Here is a 23906-nt window from a genome sequence, read left to right as displayed (position 1 = left end):
TCTAGCATGAGCTTCCAGATAACTAATTGCATGGACAAAAGGCTGTGTAATGGCTGCTTGCAGCAGATCAAACCTGGCACAACAGTTCTTGGTCAAAAGCAGGCTACAAAGGGCTTGTGTTTTCTGGCTAGGAATGGTTATGAATGAAGGCTGTACAATAGCCAAATCCCAAGTATGCCTTTGGTGTGCTGAGGTAGCCCAGCAGGGACAGGAATTGGTGCAGCACTGCACAGACCAGAAATTATGTGGACATACCTTGAGACATTCTGTTGTTTGTATAACTATAGTAAGACCTTGTTAATCTCTTTAAATATATATTTTCTTACAATGTTTGATTTTGTATACCGGTACATTCAAACTTCCTTTACTTTCAAATATTCAGTGTTCACCTAGAACTTTTTCTCTAGGCATCTCACAATCCTAAATATGGTTCCTTAGAATTAAGCCCCATTGAGTTGAAAGGGACTTACTCCCAGATAAGTGGGTACAGAGCTGCAGTCATAAAAGGGTTCTTTTAAAAGTCTAAATCTGCCCTATTTTGCTCCACCTCCATTCGTTATATGGGGAAAAACCATAATTGTTTATTGCTGCTAATAAAGAATTGTATTCCGGAAACCACACTGATAACTAACTGGAAAATTATTCTGGGAAAACAACTCTAATGTTCCAAACCTAAGCTTTTGCCAAAAGCTTTCCACTGATAGTGGCAACTGTACAGTTGTTACCTCCTGTTTTACTTTCTACCCTTCATGGAATATGTTTAGAAGCAAAGGTTTGTTTTCTGGCTCCTGAGTTATTTGTAGCTAGGTACTAATACAGTTTAGAAGGCATACTGATCTGCTAATTTTGGTATAGCTGTTGTAGCACATTCGCATTTCATCATCCAGCATGATTGGGAACTGACTGTTTTCTGAATAAGACAATTCAAATGCATCTCCCTCACTGATTAGCTGGCAAAAGACTCCATTGTGCATGGCAAGTCTGAATGTGTCTGTTGTTGCTATGGGAAGCTTGCAGAGCTTGTTACTAACAGACAGTTGAGCTTCTAACAGAAAAGCAAATATTGTCTCTGTATTCACTTAACTTTCGGAGGTTCTTTCCGCATTACTGCTGCTCATGTAGAGCTAGATTTCTATGTTTTGTTTTGTCTTTGCAGGAAATAAACATGACGATGGGACACAGAGCGATTCAGAAAATGCCGGAGCACACAGGCATTACAGTAGACGGGCAGCACTTGAAGAACAGTTAAGGCATCATTATGCTGAGCAGAAAAAATTGCACACAAAATCCCAGGACACAGAGAAACATTCAGACCAGCCAACTGTTAGTCAGACTGCTTTTATGATCGAGTTTTTTGATGAAGGCCATTCCCGGAAGAGGAGATCTTATTCCTTTTCTCAAAACGTGGGAGTTCTGCTCCCTGAAACATCTTCTCCGGCACCCCCTACAAGAACTGAAAAAGCGAGACCTGCATCAGGCGACTCCAAAGGCAGTTTACCACCTTCCCAGAATAGCTCCGCCCAACAAAGAGCAGTACATGCAAAACTTCTGAAGCAAAAGTCAGAAGAGCCTTCTGCTGCACTGCCTTTCTTACAAACTGCATTATTGAGAAGTTCTGGAAGTCTTGGGAATAGACCAAGTACAACTGAGGACATGGAGAAAAAGATTAAAAGCCCAGTCGTTTCGGTGGCTGTTGAAAAGGAGGAGGATGACCAAAGTGATAAAGGTACTTACACTATTGAACTGGAAAACCCCAATGCTGAGGAAGTAGAAGCTCGCAAGATGATTGATAAGGTAAGCAATTTAAATAAGAGTGCCATTATTAAAACCCCAATCCATGGTGTTTATGGTGGGGTCCTAGTAACTACAATTATTCTAATAAATCAGGGTGTTTTTAAAAATATATTATTTTTCAAGCCACATTTTGAACTCGTAGTATTTTATCCCTCATTGCAAGCTATGTACTAGGCAGCAAAAGGGTATTTTGAACCTACTTCTTGAGTACATACAAACTATGTGTTAAACAGATTTTTCTATTTTCCAACCATGTTGACGGCTATACAGGGAAAAGAATGAAGCAAGGATTATGTTGCCCGATAATCCACCTGTCTTGTATCAAGTTTGTAATAAAACAAACTTTTAAGCAACTATTAAAGTTCAGCACTAATGTTTAGCAAGATTCTTCTCTCACCCTTTAAAAAAAGAACCGTAATAATTTGGTCAAGTATATCCATTTAAAGCAGAGATAGGAAGTCTGCCATCCTCCAGAAGTTTCTCTCCTGGTGTTATTTTCTTTCCCTGGCAACTTTACTGAACTAGCTCTCCTTTTGATAGCCATGGATGACCTCACATACACAATGAACAACGGTACAAGAGACTACTAGCGCTGTGAGCGTTGGCCATATTGACCCTCTGCAGCCCACTGGCAGGGCCACCACTTGTGCTGCTACCAAGGGTCACTGACCACCCACAGTAGATTTACAGGGGGATGCAAGGAGAAGAAGGAAATAGCCAAAACACACACAAAAAAAGACCATTCCCCTTCCTTTAGCAAAAGCAGATCCCCATGGTTCCCAAATTTGGATGCAACCCAAGGAATATATAAAAAATAATTTAGTGAGAAAGTTTCCTAAACATGCATGCTATAATTCCTATAACCATTTAGACACCAATTCTAATCCTAATAGGACTTAATTCTTAGTAGATATGTTCCACCTCCACTGTCAGAGGCAGTAAGCCTCTGAATACCTGTTGCTGAGAATTAAAGGTGGGCAGAGAGTGGTTGAGCTTAGCTCCTTCTTGCATGCCTCCCATGGACATCTGGTTAGACACTGTAGGAACAGTATGCTAGACTAGATGGCCCATTGGCCTGATCTAGTAGGCGCTTCTTATGTTCCTACATTCTTACATTCTAGACTTCTTTATTGAGTTGGCTTACAGCACAGTAGACTTTATCTTAGCCCCCAAAGCATAAACCAAACCTTCTGGTGCTTGTCCTTTCTGTATATCTGCTTAGGGTAGAAATGGTGAAGGATTTCTCTTTAGCTTTCTCTGAACATAGTAAGGATACTAAGCAGGATCATTTACCTGAAGCCTAAGAGCCTTGAACATTTGGAAGCCAGGGTTGGAACTTATTAGTCATAGCAGCTTTGTTGTTTTTCAGCATCATGTACAGTGGACTAAATCCCAGCCATGCAGAAGTCAAAAGTTTCTTCACACGCCTTTCCATATACTCTCTTTAGCCTTCATCCATGCAGGCAAGAGGCATCATCACAGTTAATGACATATTCCAGTCATGCAGCAGCATGGGAGATGTGGATCAGGGCCAGTTGCCCAAGGAGGGTCTGTGTGGCCTACAAAGGAGGCCAGACATGACATGGGGAGAGTCCCAGGGGCCAGATGGAGAGGACCAGAGGGCAGCATTCGGTCTCTAAGCCTGTGCTCCCCACCCAGTATGATGCTTGACCTCAAATCAGATACGTTTTGGTTCAGAATTTTACATCAAAATGCAGGCAAAGGTCATGCTTGTATGTCATACTAAACTGTAATTTATTATGACAGCTGCAACATACTCGACCCCTCTTCTGGTTCCCTTGTTTCCTCCTTTCTTCACAGTTGGGAGGAGGAGTCCAGAACATTTCAGTCCCGCTTTTGGTTAACCATAGCTTGCTGTGTCAGCCAGATCTAGAATGTTGGTTTACACCAATTATGTATTGTAGAATTCGTTTAAACAAGCCAGCTTCAGAAACCAGTTTGAAATTGGGTTGTTTGAAACCAGCTATAGATGATGTTAGTAATAGTTTGATGGCTAATTAAAAGCAAAAGCTTCTGAACTGCTGCTTCCAGCCACATGGTAGGAGGAGAGGGGAGCACATGAGCCTAAGGCTCGCTCAGGCCTCCTCCAGTTCATGGGTGTTCTGCTAAACTATGGCTTGGTATAACAGGCAAATTTAGCTATAGTTAAAATGTTATTATTAAAATGTTGACATTTGATTCACATTTCCTTTTTAAACCAGGTTACTTAATTTAAGAGATGCATAATCTAACTGAAATTTCAGATGGCAAATATCTTTTAAATAAGCATCCAGTTTCTTTTATTGATTTTAAATTGTAGGTTTTTCTGTATCTTTTTAATTCAGTACAGTGGAACCTCGGGTTTGTGAATGTGATCCGTGCGGGAGGCACGTTTGCAACCTGCAGCGCCACGTCTGCGCATGTGCGGGACACAGTTAGGCGCTTCTGCGCATGCGCGAGCGCCAAAACCTGGAAGTAACCCTTTCCGGTACTTCTGGGTTCGGCACGGTGCGCAACCCGAAAATGCGTAACCTGAAGCTTCTGTAACCCGAGGTACCACTGCAGTTCAATTTACTTAACTTTTATTAAGTAACTTCCATGCTACTTTCATTTTCAAAGTGAGCAGATTTAGGACTAGGAAAATGGGCTCCTCTTTTCGTTTCAAAGAAAAGGAACTTCATTTGATCTCTAGATATTTTGTTTTGTTTTAAAATTACTCAACACATCAGTATCCTATTTTGGATCAAAACTTGAACCAGTTGCTTCAGGAATGAATCATGCCAAATAAAATATCCATTATTCACTCTTGGAGAAACTGAATAAATTCTTACTACTGCAGATAACAGGAAATACAAGAGGAATGTTTCACTTTGTGGGAAACATTGGCTCAATTGATTGTGTTGGATTGAAAGATTTGTGTATTCTGGCTATTTTATGTAAAAGTGTATGAACATGTGATTTTTAATGATTTCTCAACAGATGAGTAATTCTTAATTACATGTTACTTTACTGCATGCTGCTTTTTATATATTTATATGAGAAGGCAGCATAAAAGTTGAAATAATGAATAAATAGCATGTTAAAGGTCAAGAAAATGATGCATATGCATTTTAAATTTCTGCTGTTCGTGATACAATTCGTATAAAGTTGGAGCCCAATTCTTTTCAAGTTAATTCAGTACATAACAATGTGAATAATGAATGCACCATGCTCAGCTGGTACTGATATATAAATGAAACATGCATTGTATTTGAACCAAACAACAAAGCAAGTTGCTGCCCCAAGATTGTGGGGTCAGGTGCACTTCTACAGTAATTTTCATTCAATTGAGGAGTTTATTACATAGGAGAAATAACACTGGGAATTCACCATCATCATAATAGATTATTTTAACAATAACAAAATGTGGCATGTTGAAAGTGTGTTCTTTGCAGTTCTCAATTGATATGAAGTGTGTGTTTTGTGTCCTCAGTGAAAAGGGAAAGTAACAAGCAACTATTATAACTTACTATCTGAAACAGAAGTGATCACCCATCCCCATAACATATAGTATGTGACTGATTTTCAAATGTTGATCCTGGTGTGAAGACCTTGGATAGTTCCCAGAAATACTTTTGAAATGATATTAAACAAAATATGGGGTAGAAATGTTTATACTTGATCATTTTAAGAGGTCATTGAGATTTTTTAAAGAAAAACCATATTTAAAGTTAAAATATACATTTTAAGATGATGGGGATACCATCTGTACGTGGGTGACAGAAATAGAAGAGTTGAACAATACAGTAGAGAGTTCCCACTGGTGGTTGGTACTTAGTCACTGTTTTTCTCCAACTGCAGCAGCACAACATTATACTCTCTTTGTCTTTGTTGTCTTTAATGCCAACAGTGAGGAGGTGCATGCAGGCACTGTGCTGTTGCATTTACCCAGATAAGAAAACTAAGTGTAATGCTGTGGGATGTATTTGTGGCTCTCCCTTTGTTTTCTCTATTCAGCATCCAGAGAGCAGAAGAATTAGAGAGATATGAATGCAGCATTTGCCTTTGCAGCAAAAAACTGCTCTGCTGGTGGAAGAAAAGCAAGTGCAGTTTTCACTTGGCTGCTTGCCTGGGGGGCAGTTATTGCCTGTCTTAAGCAAGTAGGAGAGTGGCAAGCTGAAAGCCTAGATTCAGCTGTGTTTTACAGTCTCCCTACAAGTTTCACTTACCAGATTCCTATTGGTTTGTCTAGTTGTGCTTATGACAGGTGAAGGAAACTGTGCTGGATGGAGAGAGATTTCTGGTTGAAAGAACACAGACCTCACTGCACTTGTCTGGTCTGCACCCTAAATTCATCCTGCAGTTCTAGGTCACTTTCCTTGGCATTATCACCTGCTTCACAGAACATAAGTACATGCTGTGGTCCCTCCAAATAACTTGTTAGTTTGATGTGTTTTTAGGAGTGTGACCTACTCTCAAACAAAACTAGAAGAGGATTGCACAATGTGGTGGGAGGCCACCAGATCATGAAATCATAGATTTGTAGAGTTGGAAGGGATCCTGAGGTTCGTCTACCCCAACTCCCTTTAATGCAGGAGCCTCAACTTAAGCATACATGACAGATCCAACCTCTGCTTAAAAACCTCCAAGGGAAAAGAACCCACCACTTCCTGAGGGAGCCCTTCCGATGTGGAACAGCTCTTACTGTCAGAAAGTTCTTCCTTATGTTTCATTGGAATCTTCTTTCTTGTAAATTGAATCCATTGGTTCTAGTTTCAAGAGTGGAAGAAAACAAGCTTGCTCCATTTTCCATGTGGCAACCCTAGGTGCATGGGCTTATTCTTGCATTGGTCACAGAAAGGAAGTAATCCACAATAAAACTTAACATTTTTAAACTTTTAAAATTCTCTAGTCTTACAGTAGTGCAGCCATTTGCCTTCTGAAACTGGCTTCTAGATGTTGTTATTGTTGTTATTATTATATTTATTTGCACCCCACCTTTTTTTGCAAGGTGAGGTACAGATAAAAATACAATGACACAGATAAAATAGAAAATGCTAAAACATAGAAAGGATATTCATTAAAAGGTAATTAAACACTAGTTGAATTAAAACAATATAAAAAGATCTAGATGTTATGTATCACCCCTTCTGATACTAAGTTGTAGCAACTGGATTGGAGCCAAAACCAGACCACCCACACTCAAAGAAGATAATCAGGCATGCCCAGGAGAACACTGAGGCATGAGCTACAAAAATAAATAGAAGGGAGCAAATTTTCCCCCAGAAGGCTTAAAAGGCAGCAACACATATGTGAGTCACACAACAGTTGCCATTACCTCCTGTTCAGAATAGGACTTAGGCAGCACACTTTCAGCTGGCATAGCACAATAATATTGCTGAGGTGGAGGCAAGAAATAGTAATCATGAGCAAGAGAGGATGAATGACTGGTGGTGGAAGAACAGAGCAGACTATTTGCAATGATTTATAGGTTTTGGGGTTAGAAGACCTGTTGGAATTCTTGAAATAGTGTTAGGACTGCTGCATCATCACTGTTGTGCATTTGTTTACAATGCTAAGGCTCATGCAGGTTCTGAAGGTGAGTGTTGAAATTTCATATTTTCTAAAGGCTTGCTAAATTGAGAGTCCTGAGGCAATTTGATCTGGCTGATGACGGACTTCTGCCAGGTCTGTATCAAATTACTTGAATCAGTGGTACCCCAATCTTAAATTTATATCAGAATTATATTATATTTCAATAATATAACTTCCAAGTAAGTGTGTGTAGGGTTGTGACCTGAGCAATTGATTGTTTTGGTTTGTTTCAGCCTAGTTTACTACCACTACTTTTGCCAGACAACGAAAAGAAAACTTAATCTGCAATTCAAGGAGCTACTTGGGGCATGTTCAGAGAGGGCTACGCAAAGTAGAATTTTTGACTTTTTTTGTTTTAAATAACTGATCCCCCATGCCATGTCAAACTGCTTTTGACAGTGGCCACTTTTGCACGAACAGTATACCTGCCCCTGTGTCACATGGCAAACATATTTTGAAACTGAAGTCTAAGTCACCCTTTGGCTTTTTGACTTTTGGTGTAGTTTCTTGGGACCAGATCACAGTATGCAAGGTGTTCTTACCTGGATCTTTTCTGAGAACTGTATACCCATATACATATAACTTTATAATTCAGAAAGTATACATTAGAGAAAATAATTTATGCAACTTCCAAATGTTTAAATGTGTGAATTTTTCAAATTGATCTTCAGTGAAGCTGATTGGAATAAATGAAGATGGTTTGCTCAGGCCATTGTAGTTAGTATGTACGTATGTATGTATGTATGTATGCTTAAGATTTCTTGCCTGTCCTTCACCATAAGGTCCCAAGGCAAGTAACAACAATAGACTATACAATTATAAAAACAGAGAGTAGATTATTTGTGTTCACCTTTAACGTATTCAGGAATCTTTCCCAAAATAGTCTTCAATAACATGTACCCTTTTGCTTTTTCTTAAATGTTTAATGGCACTTGTCTGTAGACAAATAATTTATTTCAGTATGTTAAATATCACTTTAAAATGGTGGTCAGGATCCAAATGTAACAAGTTTCATTAATCCCAGGGCAGAGTTTTTCTCAGAGAGCCTCATAGCATCTGGTAAGCTTCTTCTGAAACCTGTAAGATCTAAAAGCAGTCTGTGATATTGGGGGTGGGGTAGGGAGTTGGCTGTCAATAAAGTAAAACATTGTTACACAACCACAGAAAGAAAATCCACTGGGATACCCAAGCTCCTTGTACTGGCTTAAGCAGCTATTGGAAGCCCACACCATAGTGTTAATTTTCCTTTTTATCTTATTTAGACATGTTGATGTGCTGATTTTTTCAGAGACAAAACAGATTGAAAATAACATTTTCATTGTTACTGCAGGTTGGTCAAACATTTGTGTGAAAAGGTTGAGTAGTATATATCCCATGCATTTTAATTTTTAGCATCATCATGAAAGAGTGCTTCTCCCTCTGCTTTTCTGCCAAAGACTCGATCTGTCTGGGAGGCCCTTTCTGTTGTGCCATCACCAGAGAATGCCAGGAGTACTAGGACTCATAAGATGGCCTTCTCAGTTCACAAAATGGAACTTCACCTTCCTCACCCTCCTGCATGCACTACCCTGATCTACTCTGGATAACCCCTCAGCCCTGCAGAGCAAATTGTGTAAAGGGGCGGAGAGAGAGAGACGACTGTGAAGTCCCACTGCATGAGTGGAAATCTCTTCTGCTCATGCATGAACAGCGGTGGATACAGCCTGAAATCCTTATTTAAGAAATCATTGAATCCATTATAACAAAGGTTATTTTGTTATTTGTACTTCTGTAGAAAGTATTATCTAAGATTGGGGTGTTGGCTCTAGCCTTTTGGGCTTGCTGATTGGCAGGTTACCGGTTCAAATCACTGTGATGGGGTGAGCTCCCATTGCTCTGTCCCAGCTCCTGCCAACTAGCAGTTCGAAAGCATGCCAGTGCAAGTAGATACATAGGTACTGCTGTGGCTGGAAGGTAAATGGCGTTTCTGTGCGCTCTGGCACTCGTCACAGTCCTCCGTGCGCCAGTAGCGGTTTAGTCATGCTGGTCAAATGACCCAGAAAAACTCTGTGGTGGCTCTGAAAATATCTTGAGGGGGGAAATAAAATGTAGGAGGGGCATTCTCCTATCTGGTGGTAAATAAGCAGAGAGATGAAGTCTGCTTAACTGAAAGAAGAACATCAACAAGAAGGAATGAGTTAATGGAGACAATTGAGCCTTACTCAGACATGGATTCAACACATGGGGGGGTCATGTTGCATGCTCCTTCCAGCATCACATGCTGTAGCTGCACACCTCAGTGGCAGGAAGCATGGCCCTAGTTTGTTATGTACGTGCATCTTCTATGCATGGATAGCATATGAATAGAGCTTTAAAGGTAAGTAGAATTTGGAAATTGTTATTATTATTATTATTTGTACCCCGCCCATCTGGCTGGGTTTCCCCAGCCATTCTGGGCAGCTTCCAACAAAGATTAAAAATACATTAAAATGTCACACATTAAAAACTTCCCTAAACAGGGCTGCCTTCAGATGTCTTCTAAATGTCAGGTTGTTGTTTAGCTCTTTGCCATCTGGTGGCAGGGCGTTCCACAGGGCAGGCGCCACTACCGAGAAGGCCCTCTGCCTTATTCCCTGTCTTTGCTTCTCACAGTGAGGGAACCGCCAGAAGGCCCTCGGCGCTGGACTCAGTGTCTGGGCAGAATAATGGGGGTGGAGATGCTACTTCAGGTATACTGGGCCAAGGCCATTTAGGGCATTAAAGGTCAACACCAACACTTTGAATTGTGCTCGGAAACGTACTGGGAGCCAAATGTAGGTCTTTCAGGACTGCTGTTATATGGTCTCGGCAGCCTCCCCCAGTCACCAGTCTAGCTGCCGCATTCTGGATTAGTTGAAGTTTCCGGGTCACCTTCAAAGGTAGCCCCACGTAGAGCGTATTGCAGTAGTCCAAGCGGGAAATAACTAGAGCATGCACCACTCTGACGAGACAGTCCACGGGCAGGTAGGGTCTTAGCCTGCGTATCAGATGGAGCTAGTAGACAGCTGCCCTGGACACAGAATTGACCTGCGCCTCCATGGACAGCTGTGAGTCCAAAATGGCTCCCAGGCTGCGCACCTGGTCCTTCAGGGGTACAGTTACCCCATTCAGGACCAGGGAGTCCTCCACACCAGCCCGCCCCCTGTCCCCCAAGAACAGTACTTCTGTCTTGTCAGGATTCAACCTCAATCCATTAGCTACCATCCATCCTCCAACCGCCTCCAGGCACTCACACAGGACCTTCACTGCCTTCACTGGTTCCAATTTAAAAGAGAGGTAGAGCTGGGTATCATCCGCATATTGATGGACACCCAGCCCAAACCCCCTGATGATCTCCTCCAGCGGCTTCATGTAGATGTTAAAAAGCATGGGGGAGAGGACAGAACCCTGAGGGACCCCACAAGTGAGGGCACAGGGGTCTGAACACTCATCCCCCCCCCCCACTTTCTGGGCATGGCCCAGGAGGAAGGAGCGGAACCATTGTATAACAGTGCCCCCTAGACGGTGCAGAAGGATGTCATGGTCGATTGTATCAAATGCTGCTGAGAGATCCAGCAGAACTAGGAAACAGCTCTTACCTTTGTCCCTAGCCCGCCGTGGAGTAGAGGAAGTTGGACAAGGTAGCCGGTACTATGACAGAAACACAGAAATAGGTAAATGGTATACTCAGCTGATGTTGTAAACTCTGTTGTAGATCAGTCAGCAGAAAAGGAAGAGAAGAGGGTGGGAACTTTATTAATAAGTACAAAGTAGAGTTAATATAATAATATGTGGTATTAGTTGGAGGCTGTGTTAAGGAGTAATGTTTGTCTACTGTGGGTGCTGATGGCACATTTTAGTTTCTGCAATAGAATTAAAGAATTTAAGTATTTTAATATCTTTCCTCATAGTGCAGAAGGAATCTGCAGCTGTCTTCACCATCACCTCATACTCGCTTTACTAGTAAGACTGATGTCCCCTTCTTGTCAATTACCATTGATTTTTGCGTAATTGTTTTCTCTTGATGGTAGCTTCCTTGCTGGGGGCTGTTTTTGCCTGTTGCATTCAGGCAGGCACGCACACACTTAACCACGTTTTAAGGGAACACAAGTAAATTGATATGTAACTGTGCACATTGAGGAGATATCTCAAGACTGACTACATTTTTCTTAAACCCAGTGAGATCTTTATAATCCACATGATGCTAGCAAATAATGCATAAACATAGCTTTATATACAAATTAAAAGCTTGAAAAATCCTCAAAGAGTATTTTGAAGTTATTTTATTTTTACAGTTAGGTCATCCCTCTTCTTTTTATATTAGTCTAACATTAGAAAAATAAGAATAGTTAACTTACTTGAACCTTCCCTAGAACTGGAACATATCAGTTCTGCTTGCAAAACTCTATTTTTAATAGCAAATTGTTGGCAAGATTTACACTTCACAACAAGCTATTCAAGTTTCTGTTCTTTTTTTAACTGGCTAACTGATTTGTTAGAGGACCACCCATACATTCAAATTTAATTTAATTGGGAAGGCTTTCAGTTAATGTGTGTGATTATTTGTTTTATTTTCAGGTTTTTGGAGTGGATGACAGCCAGGATTATAATAGGCCTGTTATCAACGAGAGCCAGAAAGATTTAGTAAAAGATTGGGCTATAAATTCTGCTACAGTAGTGCTGGAAGAAAAAAGACCACTGAGTACAACTGGATTTCTTGACACAGAGGTAGAATTCAATTTTTGATGGGTCATCTTCTTTTTTCTACTCTACCAACAAAGGAGAGGACCTTAATATAGTCAGTATTAAGTAGCTAGCAAGCAAAGCTTCCTTAGAGAATATGAACTAATTTTTAAATTATTGTATCTCTGATTTCTTTGTTAGAGCTTATCTCTCTTCTCTGCAAAACCATGGCCACTTGCGACCTTTGCACATACTACATAGCATGCTCTTCTGTGCAGCATTTCATTTATGTATGCCACTGTGCTGATATGGCACAAGCAACTAAAGAAAAGATAAATACTAGAGTTGCTGCATTGTTAGCTATAGTATATTCAGGTGTTGGTCAAGAAAAGTTCTGAAATTTGCAATTATGCAAGGAAAAGGATATGCAGACTGTGAGTGCAGATGGAAAGACGTTGATCTTTCCAGATGGAAAGTTCATGGATCACTGCTTTTGCAAAGGCATTGCCATCGTGCCCAGGAATCAGCATAGCATTTTAAGTCTATAATAAACCTCTGTGTCAACTTTTGATAGTGTCTAGTAATATTTTAGAGGTTCACGAAGGAGGTCTAAGGAATGACAGTAAAGCCAAACTTTCTTACACCAAAAAAGACTCCTGCAACCATAGATTGAACTACAGAGAGCAGCAAATGCAATAAGCATCTGTATGTTTCAACTGAACATGAAGGGAAAGGGGTGATAAAAACATCCAAGTTAAAATGTGTAACTGTTAACCTGAGTTTGCTATGCATAGTGACATCATTCCATAAGCTTAATTATGGGAAGAAATTACACTATTCTTCTACTAATCCTTATTTTTTACCTTTCTTATATACAGTTATTTCTGTCACCTGGAGCTGAATTTCCTTCTAATACTTTCTTTTCTAGAACTGTTGTAAAGCAGCATCTGTTCTGTTTCTTTGGCTGTTTATGCATTATGCATTTAAAGTACATCCCCACCTCCCCCAAAAAGAGAATCCTGGGAACTGTAGTGCTGTGAGGGGTAAACAACAGATCCAAGGATTCTTGAGGGGGTGTGTGCTTTAAATGTGAGTATGCAACCTTAATACCCATATTCAATCTTATATGATTTATATAAGATGATATATTGTATAAGATTTATATTGAAAACTCCAAGCAGTATCTTAATATTTTGTGGGGTTTTTTCTTTAAAAAAATCATAGTTATTAAGTGAGTCAAGGTCATTGACAGATAGCAGAAAATTAAAATGAGGGATTTGCAATGTATCTTGAAGTGGCACTATTAATCTGAAGTATGGTGTTTAGGGGAGGGGCCTGAGAGGGAGGAACCACAGAAAAGAATTTTCAGCCATGCCATTCATCACTATTCAAAACTTTTATTATTACACTATAATATGGTACTATACTGTTAAGTGGGCAATCTCAGTGCCAAGTAGACAAAGTCTGATCATGCCACTGTTTCCAAATCACATTTTGACCCGCATGGTGTTTTACTAAAATCCATTTTCAAGAACACTGTGAACACCATTTTATAAAGTTATCTCATTGTTATAGAATGGAAAAACTGAAAATAAGCAAATGTTATACTGCAAGTCTCTAAACATCTTACTTTGCATTCTGAAGCAAAAGTATATTTTATGCTCTTTGGCTGACTGAGCTGCAAGACTCGGCTCAGGAGGCTTTTATTCCTGGCTGGTGGACCGGAGCAAAGATTTCTGCACTCCAGTCCGCACCCAGGCTCTGCCCCTGTGCCTGCCCCTCATTGGGCAGTTCAAATTTGACATTGGTGGGCTATCCCGCCATTCATAGTGCCCTGCTAGGGCAGGACCCAATGACTGGCCGATACCAAGAGGCTTTTTGCTCCACAGGGGGAAAAGGGGAAGCTATGATGGGCTACAACTGCTGCCCATCCCAGAGCTGGGTAAATAGTCATTTTATATAGAACAACCCGTATTCTGTGAGTTTTAGTTGGAATGTGGGTTTTAGAGAAAACTAAAGGAACTGTGATGGAGGTGATGGCCTGAGAAGTTGATATACTATCTATATTATATTGACTCTAAGGCAGGCAACTTTCTCACAAATATGTCACGAGAGGAGGCTAAGAAAAAAATCATATTTTGATGAATAGTAAAATTTATGCAACATTGTCAAGAACATAGCAGATGCCAGTATGCATTTGCCCATGACAAGTATTACTATTCAGGAACTGTTTCCTCTGAGTCAAGCCTTGAAAGAGACTTTCTATAATTATTTGGGCTTGTTTCATTGTTTCTGAACCCTTAATATTGGGACATCCTGTTTTCAACATTCCAGAATTTATCAGTGCAACAAGGAACAGCTACAAGCTTTTTGTGTTGAAATGAAAGCTGGAGTTACTGGGAATGCTCTAAAGGTGGTTTAAGACCTATGTGCAGTTCATGGGCAATATATTGATCACCCCTGAAACTTTCACCATTTTGCCCCAGCAAATCAAATTACCTGAATATTTTACCATTCCTCAATTTTGCCTCCAGAGACAAGCTATTCCATTGAGGTATTACTTAAAAGTACCATGGTTTTGAATACCAAATAAAAACATGTCTTGAGGTTTTCTCAGTAGGGTTTAGAAAGAATGTTCCTGTCTTGTAGAATCTGTAGCAAGTGACGCCATAACATACCCATAGCAACCAATGCATACATATTCTATATGTCCTATAATTTGAATACTACCAACAATTGAGAGAGCTTTAGGTTAGGCTCCTGGAAGAACTTCAGAAGGTGAATAAGGGAAATCATGTGTGGAATTAAACTTCTGAGAAGTTAAAGTATTTTATTTTATTGCTGACATTGTCTAAAGGTATATTGTAACAGTTAATCCTTTACTGGTGGTTTTTGACTAAGCTTCCTTTGCATTAAGATAGTGAGAAATCTCAGATTTTTCAAGTTTCATTACTCTTTCTCTCTCCCCCCCCCTTTTAATATTTCAAAGATGCAAAAATATTTTGCAGGATTATCCTTTCAAGGAATTATTTTATATTTTAAAAACACCTGTCTTATTGTTTAATCATTTATTTTTGTGATTTCCTATCCCTTTCATTTTGAGAACTGTATAATGAAAAACATGGCTTGTAAGGGTGGGAATATAAATGTGGAATAAGCAGCTATGGGAACAAACAAGGATAGTGTTACGGTAAAATCTGGGTGCGGGGCTACTCTGCCACCCAGCTCGTCGGACTAAGTCCGCGGGTCCCTGCGGAAGAAAAATGAGCTCAGCCGGAGACAGGAGCAAACTGCAGAAGATCCAAGTTTATTGCGCAACAGGTTCAAGGCGAGATTGAACAGTGAGAAAGGGGTGACATGAACTTCAATAGAATCCAAAATCCAGTCAGTTTATCATCCTTAAACAGCTTACCTTGGAGTAGTCCCATTGAGACTGCTGGGAATATTTGATGAGTAATTCTGTTTTTTCCAAAGGAGACTATACAGTGGTGCCTCGCAAGACGAAATTAATCCGTTCCGCGAGTATCTTCCTCTAGCGGTTTTTTCGTCTTGCGAAGCAACCCGCTTAGCGGATTAGCGCTATTAGCGGTTTAGCGGCTATTAAAGGCTTAGCGGCTTAGCTGCTAAAAGGCTATTAAAGGCTTAGCAGCTTAGAAAAGGGGGGGGGGAGCGAAAAAAAAATCTCAAGACTCGCAAGACATTTTCGTCTTGCGAAGCAAGCCCATAGGGAAATTCGTCCTGCGAAGCGCATTGAAAAACGGAAAACCCTTTCGTCTAGCGGGTTTTCCGTCTTGCGAGGCATTCGTCTTGCGGGGCACCACTGTATTGGAAAGTATTCCTATAATATAAAATAAGATATTACAGAATCTCACATCTCTGTGTCTGTGACAATACTCATTTTATGGTGATGTAATTACTTTGGTATAGGAAATAAGTGCACTGAAATTTGGATCAGTTTTATTTAGAAATTAACAATATATTGGAGGCTACTTATACATACAGCAGTGCCACAGAATTTAACAAACTGGCTATGATCACATGAAGAAACTAGTCTGTGAATTGGTAGTTAGTTACCTGGTTAAAAACAATCACAGTTGAAACAGCCCTTTTGACCTTTTTTTTAGTTAACAGAAATTCAGGGGCTTTGAGTTCATGCATATTTTCTTCCCATATGAATGCATGCAAGTCAATTTTATGACAATTATGTATCTATTAGCTGACCCTGAGAATGTCACCTACAATCAACCTGCTATGTTTGTTTACTTGTGAAGGATTTGTATACTATCCTTAGGTGTTGTTTCCTGGGTGATTTACTGCAGTTGAATAAAATACAAGGTTCAGATAACAGTATATTAAGGCAACGGTGTAAGCAAAGGACTGAATAAATAACGACATATTTGCCTGGCACCAAAATTATGATAATATTTGTCTCTTGAGAGGGAGTTCTAGGAACCAAGTGTCACAATCCTAAAGGACCTCTCTCTAGTTGCCTTTCATGTTGAGGCTTCTGTTAGGAGAGGTTTCCTCAATTCACAGATTGGTTGACAGAGGAATAAGAGTTTTTTCAGGTAGCTGGACCTCAAGCCACATAGAACTTTAAAAGCAAACGCCAGATCTTTGAATTGGGTTCAGAAACACAAAAAATCTCTTAACAAAAAAATGATTTTTAAAAAAATAAGTGAACTGGCAGCCAGTGAAGTTCTGTAAGTATTGATGTGGTATGTTTAAAAACAACCAGTGACAGTCAGTAACCTGGAAGCTGCATTCTGCGCCAGGGGCATTTTCCAAACAGTTTTCAAAGGCAGACCATTTACAAAATGTTACCAATAGTCAGTTCTAGACATTACCAGGGACAGGATAACTTTTTTCTGTCATGCAGGGTCTAAACTGCTAAAGAGGCTACCTGGGCCTGCAGTGACAAAGATGAATTTGAGACCATCCACAGACTAAATTTAATCTGTAGGATAGTACAGATTCATAAAGTTTGAGAAATTTCTTTTAAACTCTTTCCCCTGAACCATGAATATTGTTGTATAAGAGCCCCGTATTCGTTATCCTTAGGCCAAACTTGGCACTCGCGGCTGCTAATGGAGTAATTTTCTTCCAGTGCAAATAGCAGATTCAGATTGGGACCACAGGGAAGGAAAGGGTTAAGAATCTCTTCTCTGTGGCTGCTGCAATCCTGATAAATATCAACCACCCACCAGCAGCTGCTGTTTGTGTCTGATGTTTAGTTTGGGCCTTTATCTCCACACATCAGCCTACCACAGAGGCTTGTGGTATAATCATTTCCCACACAGTTGCTCAGCACTTTGAAGCCAACCCATTCCTCTAATTACTGATTTTGCTTCAGTCCATATCTTACATGTGAATAATGTTTTAAAGGGATTTATAGTGAGTGCTGTGTAGATGCATCACTGAAGAGACGGGTTTCTGCATTCTTGAGGGAGAAAATGTAACACATGCAAGAGCTGGAAATACAAAGTCCTTTCACGTGAATTAACATTTTGCACACATGTTTTACAATCTTCAAAAAACTAAAGCAGCTTCTGCTGTAATTTGATGGCACAGCAGAGCCTAAGTAGGCTCTTTGACAGCCACCTACTGGACAAAGAACTTACTGCAGCTTCAGAGTCCTTTATATTTTCACTCAGTTTCGAAGCCTCAAAAAATACTTACAAAGACCAGCCCAAATTTGACCCACTTCTCCCCACCATTTGAAATAACTTTCACGAGTAAACTGATGTTGAGCTTATGGAGCTTTATTATGAGAATTGAAAATAATCTCCCTTTCCATGCTATACTAAATACAGTCTCGCAATACATGATCTGTGATCTTGACTGCAGGGCAAACACTGCAAAGCTTGGCCTTGCACCAGATTTTCCCATGTGGTTTGGTCAAAATCGAGTATACACTTCCAGAGTTAGCATTATTTTATGCTTTCCTAACCCACTATTATCAAATCCCAACCTGTAGGGTACTATGTTGGGTGGTTATATATGTTCCACGTGTTATACTCGTAGCCTCTGAATAATGGTGTTTCAGTGCTAATGCCTGTGTAATATAGCCTTAATCAACAGCAAAGTCAGACGTACATGCTAAACTTGCATAAAAGAGGGCTAATAGAGCAACATGGATGGATAGATGCCCCTGGCTATGTTTGGGTTATCAAATTGGCTGGGAGGTGGATATGCATCCTGCAGCCAGTTTGCTACTTCCTTCATGCAAGCAAGGTGACAAGTCAGAAAGCTGCCATTAACTATTAAGTTCAAACTAGGAAAATGTGGTTGATGCCTTCTAAGCAAGCCAGAATATGAAGCTCTGGTAATTGGCTTGTTTCAGAAGCAGTCAGCCATAGTTCTGCAGTTCAGTTGTAATGGACACCTATGGTAAATTGCAGCTTCCTGGTTTGTTTTCCCCACTCATGTAGGGAGGATCAAAGCAGCTACATGTATAGGTGTAAAAAACTTATTTATATGTCTGTTTGCTAAGCTAAGATATGACTGCACACTGCCAGTTTCTAACCACAAGTTCACTACTAGATGACATTCCTTCCTAATTAGTCTTGCAGTAAAGGCATCAGTCAATGTATGGTAGTGACTGAATCATGATTTCACTTAATCTGAGTGTGAGTGTGCGTGCGTGTGCGCGCACGCACACTTGTTCTCCAAGATCTTAATTTTCTGAATGTTTTTTTCCATTTTTCTCTCTTTAAAATGACTAAATCAATGTAAGCATGATTTGTGTTGAAATCTGTTAATAGGAAAGCACTGGTGTATCTGGAAGCAAGCGCTGGGTGTCACAGTGGGCTAGTCTGGCTGCTAATCATACAAAACATGAAGAAAGTGAAGTACGGATGGAATCATTTGCTCCTGCTCCTCTAGAAAATGGTACTTTACATATTTATCTTTCATAGCAACTACTAGCAGCACGTTTTATCGCACTCAATTGTTAAACTTCTCATAACCACTTAAGCAATAGTGTTTGTTAAAAGCATGTGCTTTGTAAAGAATTTTGATGCTAAAAGATTGTGATGCAAAAGAAAAAGAGTAAATGAGGCTCCCTCTAAATTTTAATTGAAATAATCTGTAATATTTGTAGAATTTCCAGGTGGCATTCAGTGTTGTGCTATGGTGAGTGTTGCATCTGCACCAGCATTGCAGCTTGCCAGATAGAACGATCCCTCTCTTTTCCCCTTGTGTGCTGTTCATAGCTGTCAACTTTCAGATTTGAAAATAAGAGATCAGCAGCCTCACCTGACCCGGAGACAGACTATGGGATATCTAACAATCTGGGATAGCAGCGGGAAACTGCGGGAAATGGTGCTGGAATAAGGGAATTTCTCACAAAAAAAAGGGAAGGTTGACGGCTATGGTGCTGTTGTGGGGGTATGCCTTATTACAGAAGTGGAAGTCCTTGCCCAGGGCTTCCACTGACATGGCTTGTCAGGTGAATCCCACACAAGTGCTTTTACTTAACATGTTTTCCCTCTCCCCATTTTCCTACGTTTTATTTGGTTTTAGATACAGACATCAGTGAATCTGGCCTGTCAGCTAGAAGTGCTGCCTCTGCTGCCTCTTTGACCAGCCAAGGAGATAGAAAGAGGCGAACACTTCCACAGTTGCCGAAGGAGGAAAATGCCACAGAAGGACAAAGAACAAAGGTTACAACCCACCAGCGATCGGAGATAGGTGAAAAACAAGACACTGAACTTCAAGAGAAAGAAACTCCAACTCATACCCAGAAAGAAATAGGGCAAATTAGTGACAGGAGCGTGACTAAAGCAAGCAGGGCAATGAATGGCCTGTCTCCTAAAGCAGACAAGGTGCTTCTTCACTCCAACAGTTCCTTTTCTTCTGACAAAGAGAAAAGTGAAAATGGCAGAGAAACATCGGTGGTAAAACAAGCTTTGGCTAAAATTAAGCAGCAGGAACAAAAGGAGGTAACACATTGGACCCCCACTAAATTATCTTCTTCAAAAACACCAAACCAAGCTGAAAGAAGTAGAGACGAGCTGCCTGTTTCTCATAAAGCAGACAATAAAGAGAAAGCATCAGGGCGTGGTTCTGGCAAAGCAGAAAGTAAAGTGGTGCAAAGTGACGGGAAAAGAAGGAAAGCGGAAGATGCAACAAGATGTCCAACTCCAAAAGGGTTTAGTGGGGATAAAAAAGAATCATCGAAGCCGTTGGTGAGACAAGGCAGCTTTACCATAGATAAACCAAGCACAAATATACCTATAGAACTGATCCCTCACATCAATAAACAGACAGGAACTACTCCGCCATCATTGTCTTTAACATCCACTAGTAGAATAAGTGAGAAAAGTGATTCCGTGGAAACAGATTCTAGTCTAGATACAACACTTATCTTAAAGGACACTGAAGCTGTAATGGCTTTTCTTGAAGCGAAGCTGCGTGAAGAAAACAAAACCGACGAAGGACCTGATACTCCCAGCTATAATAGAGATAATTCCATTTCGCCTGAATCAGATGTGGATACAGCTAGTACAATTAGCCTTGTTACTGGCGACAGTGAAAGAAAGCAATCTCAGAAACGAAAAAGCTTTAGTACCCTGTACAAAGATAGATGTTCCACTGGTTCACCTTCAAAGGATGCTTCAAAGTCATCTTCTACAAGCGCTAGAGACAAAATTGAGAAGAAAACAAAAAGCCGATCTTCAGATGCTGGTTCGAGAGGTGATGCACGCAAGGTTGTGCAGAGCAGTGGAAGAATAAGGCAGCCTTCTGTAGATTTAACAGATGACGACCAAACTTCCAGCGTACCTCATTCTGCCATTTCTGATATCTTATCTTCCGACCAGGAAACATGCTCTGGCAAATCGCATGGAAGGACATCTTTTACCTCAGCAGATGAACATTTACATTCCAAAACAGAAGGTATCAAGTCAGCCAAGTTGAGGACCTCTCCAGCATCAGCTGGGCAGTCCAGTAAATCAACCACTCTCCCAAGGCCTCGCCCCACAAGGACTTCTCTCTTACGTCGAGCGCGACTTGGTGAAGTGTCAGATAGTGAACTGGCAGATGCGGATAAAGCATCCGTTGCTTCTGAGGTGTCTACTACAAGTTCTACTTCCAAACCCCCATCTGGAAGGAGAAATATCTCAAGAATTGACCTGCTTGCTCAGCCACGGAGAAATAGACTTGGTTCTTTATCAGCGCGTAGTGACTCTGAAGCAACAATGTCTAGAAGCACGACATCATCTCGTACTCCAGAAGCCATAATTAGAAGTGGCATTAGGATAACACCGCCAGCAGACAGCACTAAAGTTTCTCCTAGAATGAGAGCGAACAGCATATCTCGCCTTTCGGACTCCAAATCCAAATCTCTGTCATCAGCTCATAATTCTTCAGCAGGTACGAAAGTTTTTCAACCTTAATTCAATAATTTGTCCTGTCAGCACTTTCCCTTTTCGGTTGATAGGGACATACATGAAACATTTTTAATAATAAAGTGTAGCTTTAAAGTTGCTGAATCTAATGAAAGATGGTAAGGGATTGGCTGAATCTCCTTCACTGCTAAATGGCTGATTTATTTATAAGTCATTCAGCTTTTTAACCAAATTAATGCTTTTTTTGCTATAAAACTGTAACATGTAAGACTAATAATGTTTGGGATGTCAGGATTCTTTTTCAGATCTAGTTCTGTAGTACATAGCATTTTGAACTTGGATTTGGATTATGAGAGGCCAGTGATTATTATCTATTGCTTCTACAGTAGCTAAGATACACCAAGAAAAGAAAAGAAGTCACGCTTGGCTTTGGTTCTCCAGTTGACTGAGAATTACTACCTAATTTCATAACAGGCTTCTGAAAAGGCATGTTAACCTAGTCATTAGTTTGGTATAGCTCATGTGGAAAGAACTGAAATGCAGCAGTCTACACATGGATTATCTTCATGCATAACTAGTTTTTGTCAGCCTCCATCTGGGGGTTATATTATTTGCATATCCATCACCTTGTGAAACATTCAGGCCAAGATCTCAACAGCCAAGCATGCACTAGGAGTTCCCAGGGCATTTCTTTCATCATAGTCATTCAGCTATACCTAAAAGGCATGCCCAAGGGTTTGGGAAAACCTCCAGAGTAGCATCTGGCATGGTATGAGCAGCTGCAGCCAGATAGAAAAAAATATTGTGTGTACACAAGGCTATATGAATCATGGTTACAGGATAGAAGGCCTATTACCTGTCTTTGAGAATGATACGCAACTAGGTAAAAAGCATTTGCAGATACTATTTCATTCTGTTGGAGACATTAGGACTTCTGCAACTGTCATTTTAAACTATTTGTAAATCAGGGTTTGGGTTTTTGAGACCATGTTGGGTGGCACCCATTTTTACCCACTCTGTCTAGATCCTTGGGTGCACAAAATAAGCATGATCCTTTTCCTGCCATCATTGTATCCCAACAACTGAAATCCCATTCTTAATTGATAAACTAACATAATAGGCCGGAGAGCAAAGAATTCTGGGAGGCAGGCACAGTCGCCTCAGTTTTTTGTCTCTTGCCTGACTAGATTAGAGATATTTTAAAGGAATAAAATAAGTTTTACAATTCCAAAAAACTCATTGAAAAAACTTTAAAGCTGTACGCAGAGAGTGATAGCTCAGAATCAAAGAGTACACCCAAGTTACAAAATGGAAAAAAAGAAGGAATATAGAAATAGGCAATAATAGGCAATAATAATAATACAGTAATAAAAACAGTAATAAAATAAATGTCACAATGTTAGATGCTGTAAAACAGCTCTGATATGTAATGCTTCTTATACAGGATGAGTAACTGCATTTGTTCAGACATTACTTATTGAGAAGAAAGTAAAAAAGAGTTGACTTCTCAATTTCCCCACTGCAAAGAGAAATTTAATTTCTGTTGGAGACTGAATACAGTGGTACCTGTGGTTACGTACTTAATTCGTTCCAGAGGTCCGTTCTTAACCTGAAACTGTTCTTAACCTGAGGTACCACTTTAGCTAATGGGGCCTCCCACTGCTGCCGCGCCCTTGGCGCATGATTTCAGTTCTCATCCTGAGGTAAAGTTCTTAACCCGAAGTACTACTTCCAGGTTAGCAGAGTCTGTAACCCGAGGTGTTTGTAACCCGAGATACCACTGTATCTCCTTAATTCTGCATCACACCAAGAGCAGGTTAGAAGTTGTTGTCTTTTTTAATAATCCCTTCACCAAGTTCAATTACAGAGCAGTATACAGCAGATATAAATAATAAATTAGTAAATTCCTAGTACAATAAGATAAAGACATTAACGATCTTGAATAAAAGACAGAAGATAAAAATGACAAGGAAAACTAAGTAAGCTATTATTCAAATTAAAATGCCTAGATTTTTTTGATATTTTTTAAAGGTTTAACCTGTTGCCAAGAAGATTGTAAAGTAGATGCCAGGTACCCTTGTTTTGGGAGTGCATTCCCAACCTAGGGTTCTACCACTGACAAAGCCCTCTCCATTTTAATTATATAATGATCTTCCAGTAAAGAAGACTTGGAGTAGAGTGTCAACAGAAGATCTTAAGGCATGGGCAGGCCATTCAATTATAGGCAGTGACCATTTTACACGCATCCAATTAATGTGCAATCACGCACATGCCGGTCACTGCCAACCCCAGAAGTGGCCTGAAAATGGTGCAGGCTTATGCACACTTGGCCAATGCACGAGGGGGCCAGGAATGGAACCCCCACTCAAAATGGTTGCCACCTGTACATACTTACCACAAAATACATATTGAAATAGGTATTCTGTTTCAGTATATGCATTTCTCAATCTTTTTTAACCTAAATTACCCATTTTAATGTATTTCAATATATTTTTTTGAGTTGAGTAT

The 23906-nt window shown here is 40.2% G+C and overlaps 1 protein-coding gene and 1 long non-coding RNA gene across 10 annotated transcripts in view; one reads left to right on the top strand and one right to left on the bottom strand.

Moving 5' to 3' along the window:
* Nucleotides 1–23906, top strand: part of CEP170 (centrosomal protein 170) — a 71235-nt gene that overhangs the window by 33364 nt on the left and 13965 nt on the right. For 8 of the 9 annotated variants that reach the window (XM_080997625.1, XM_080997624.1, XM_080997623.1 and 5 more), the window contains 4 exons: nucleotides 1157–1794; nucleotides 11944–12093; nucleotides 18813–18939; nucleotides 19573–21423. In XM_080997625.1, coding sequence (XP_080853751.1) covers nucleotides 1157–1794; nucleotides 11944–12093; nucleotides 18813–18939; nucleotides 19573–21423 — 2766 coding nt within the window. The remainder of the gene's footprint in view (nucleotides 1–1156; nucleotides 1795–11943; nucleotides 12094–18812; nucleotides 18940–19572; nucleotides 21424–23906) is intronic. The other variant, XM_080997622.1, reaches the window with a different exon arrangement.
* Nucleotides 8311–14900, bottom strand: LOC308472701. The gene is made up of 3 exons (XR_013983643.1): nucleotides 14548–14900; nucleotides 10965–11016; nucleotides 8311–8445 (listed from the first exon to the last, which is right to left on the bottom strand). It is a non-coding gene; the product is annotated as an uncharacterized lncRNA (long non-coding RNA).

The sequence above is a fragment of the Podarcis pityusensis genome (assembly GCF_964106645.2).
Source record: "Podarcis pityusensis genome assembly, chromosome: 3".
NCBI classification, from domain to species: domain Eukaryota; kingdom Metazoa; phylum Chordata; class Lepidosauria; order Squamata; family Lacertidae; genus Podarcis; species Podarcis pityusensis.
Note: the sequence above shows the minus strand (reverse complement) of the source record. Positions and strands in the feature narration are given on the sequence as shown.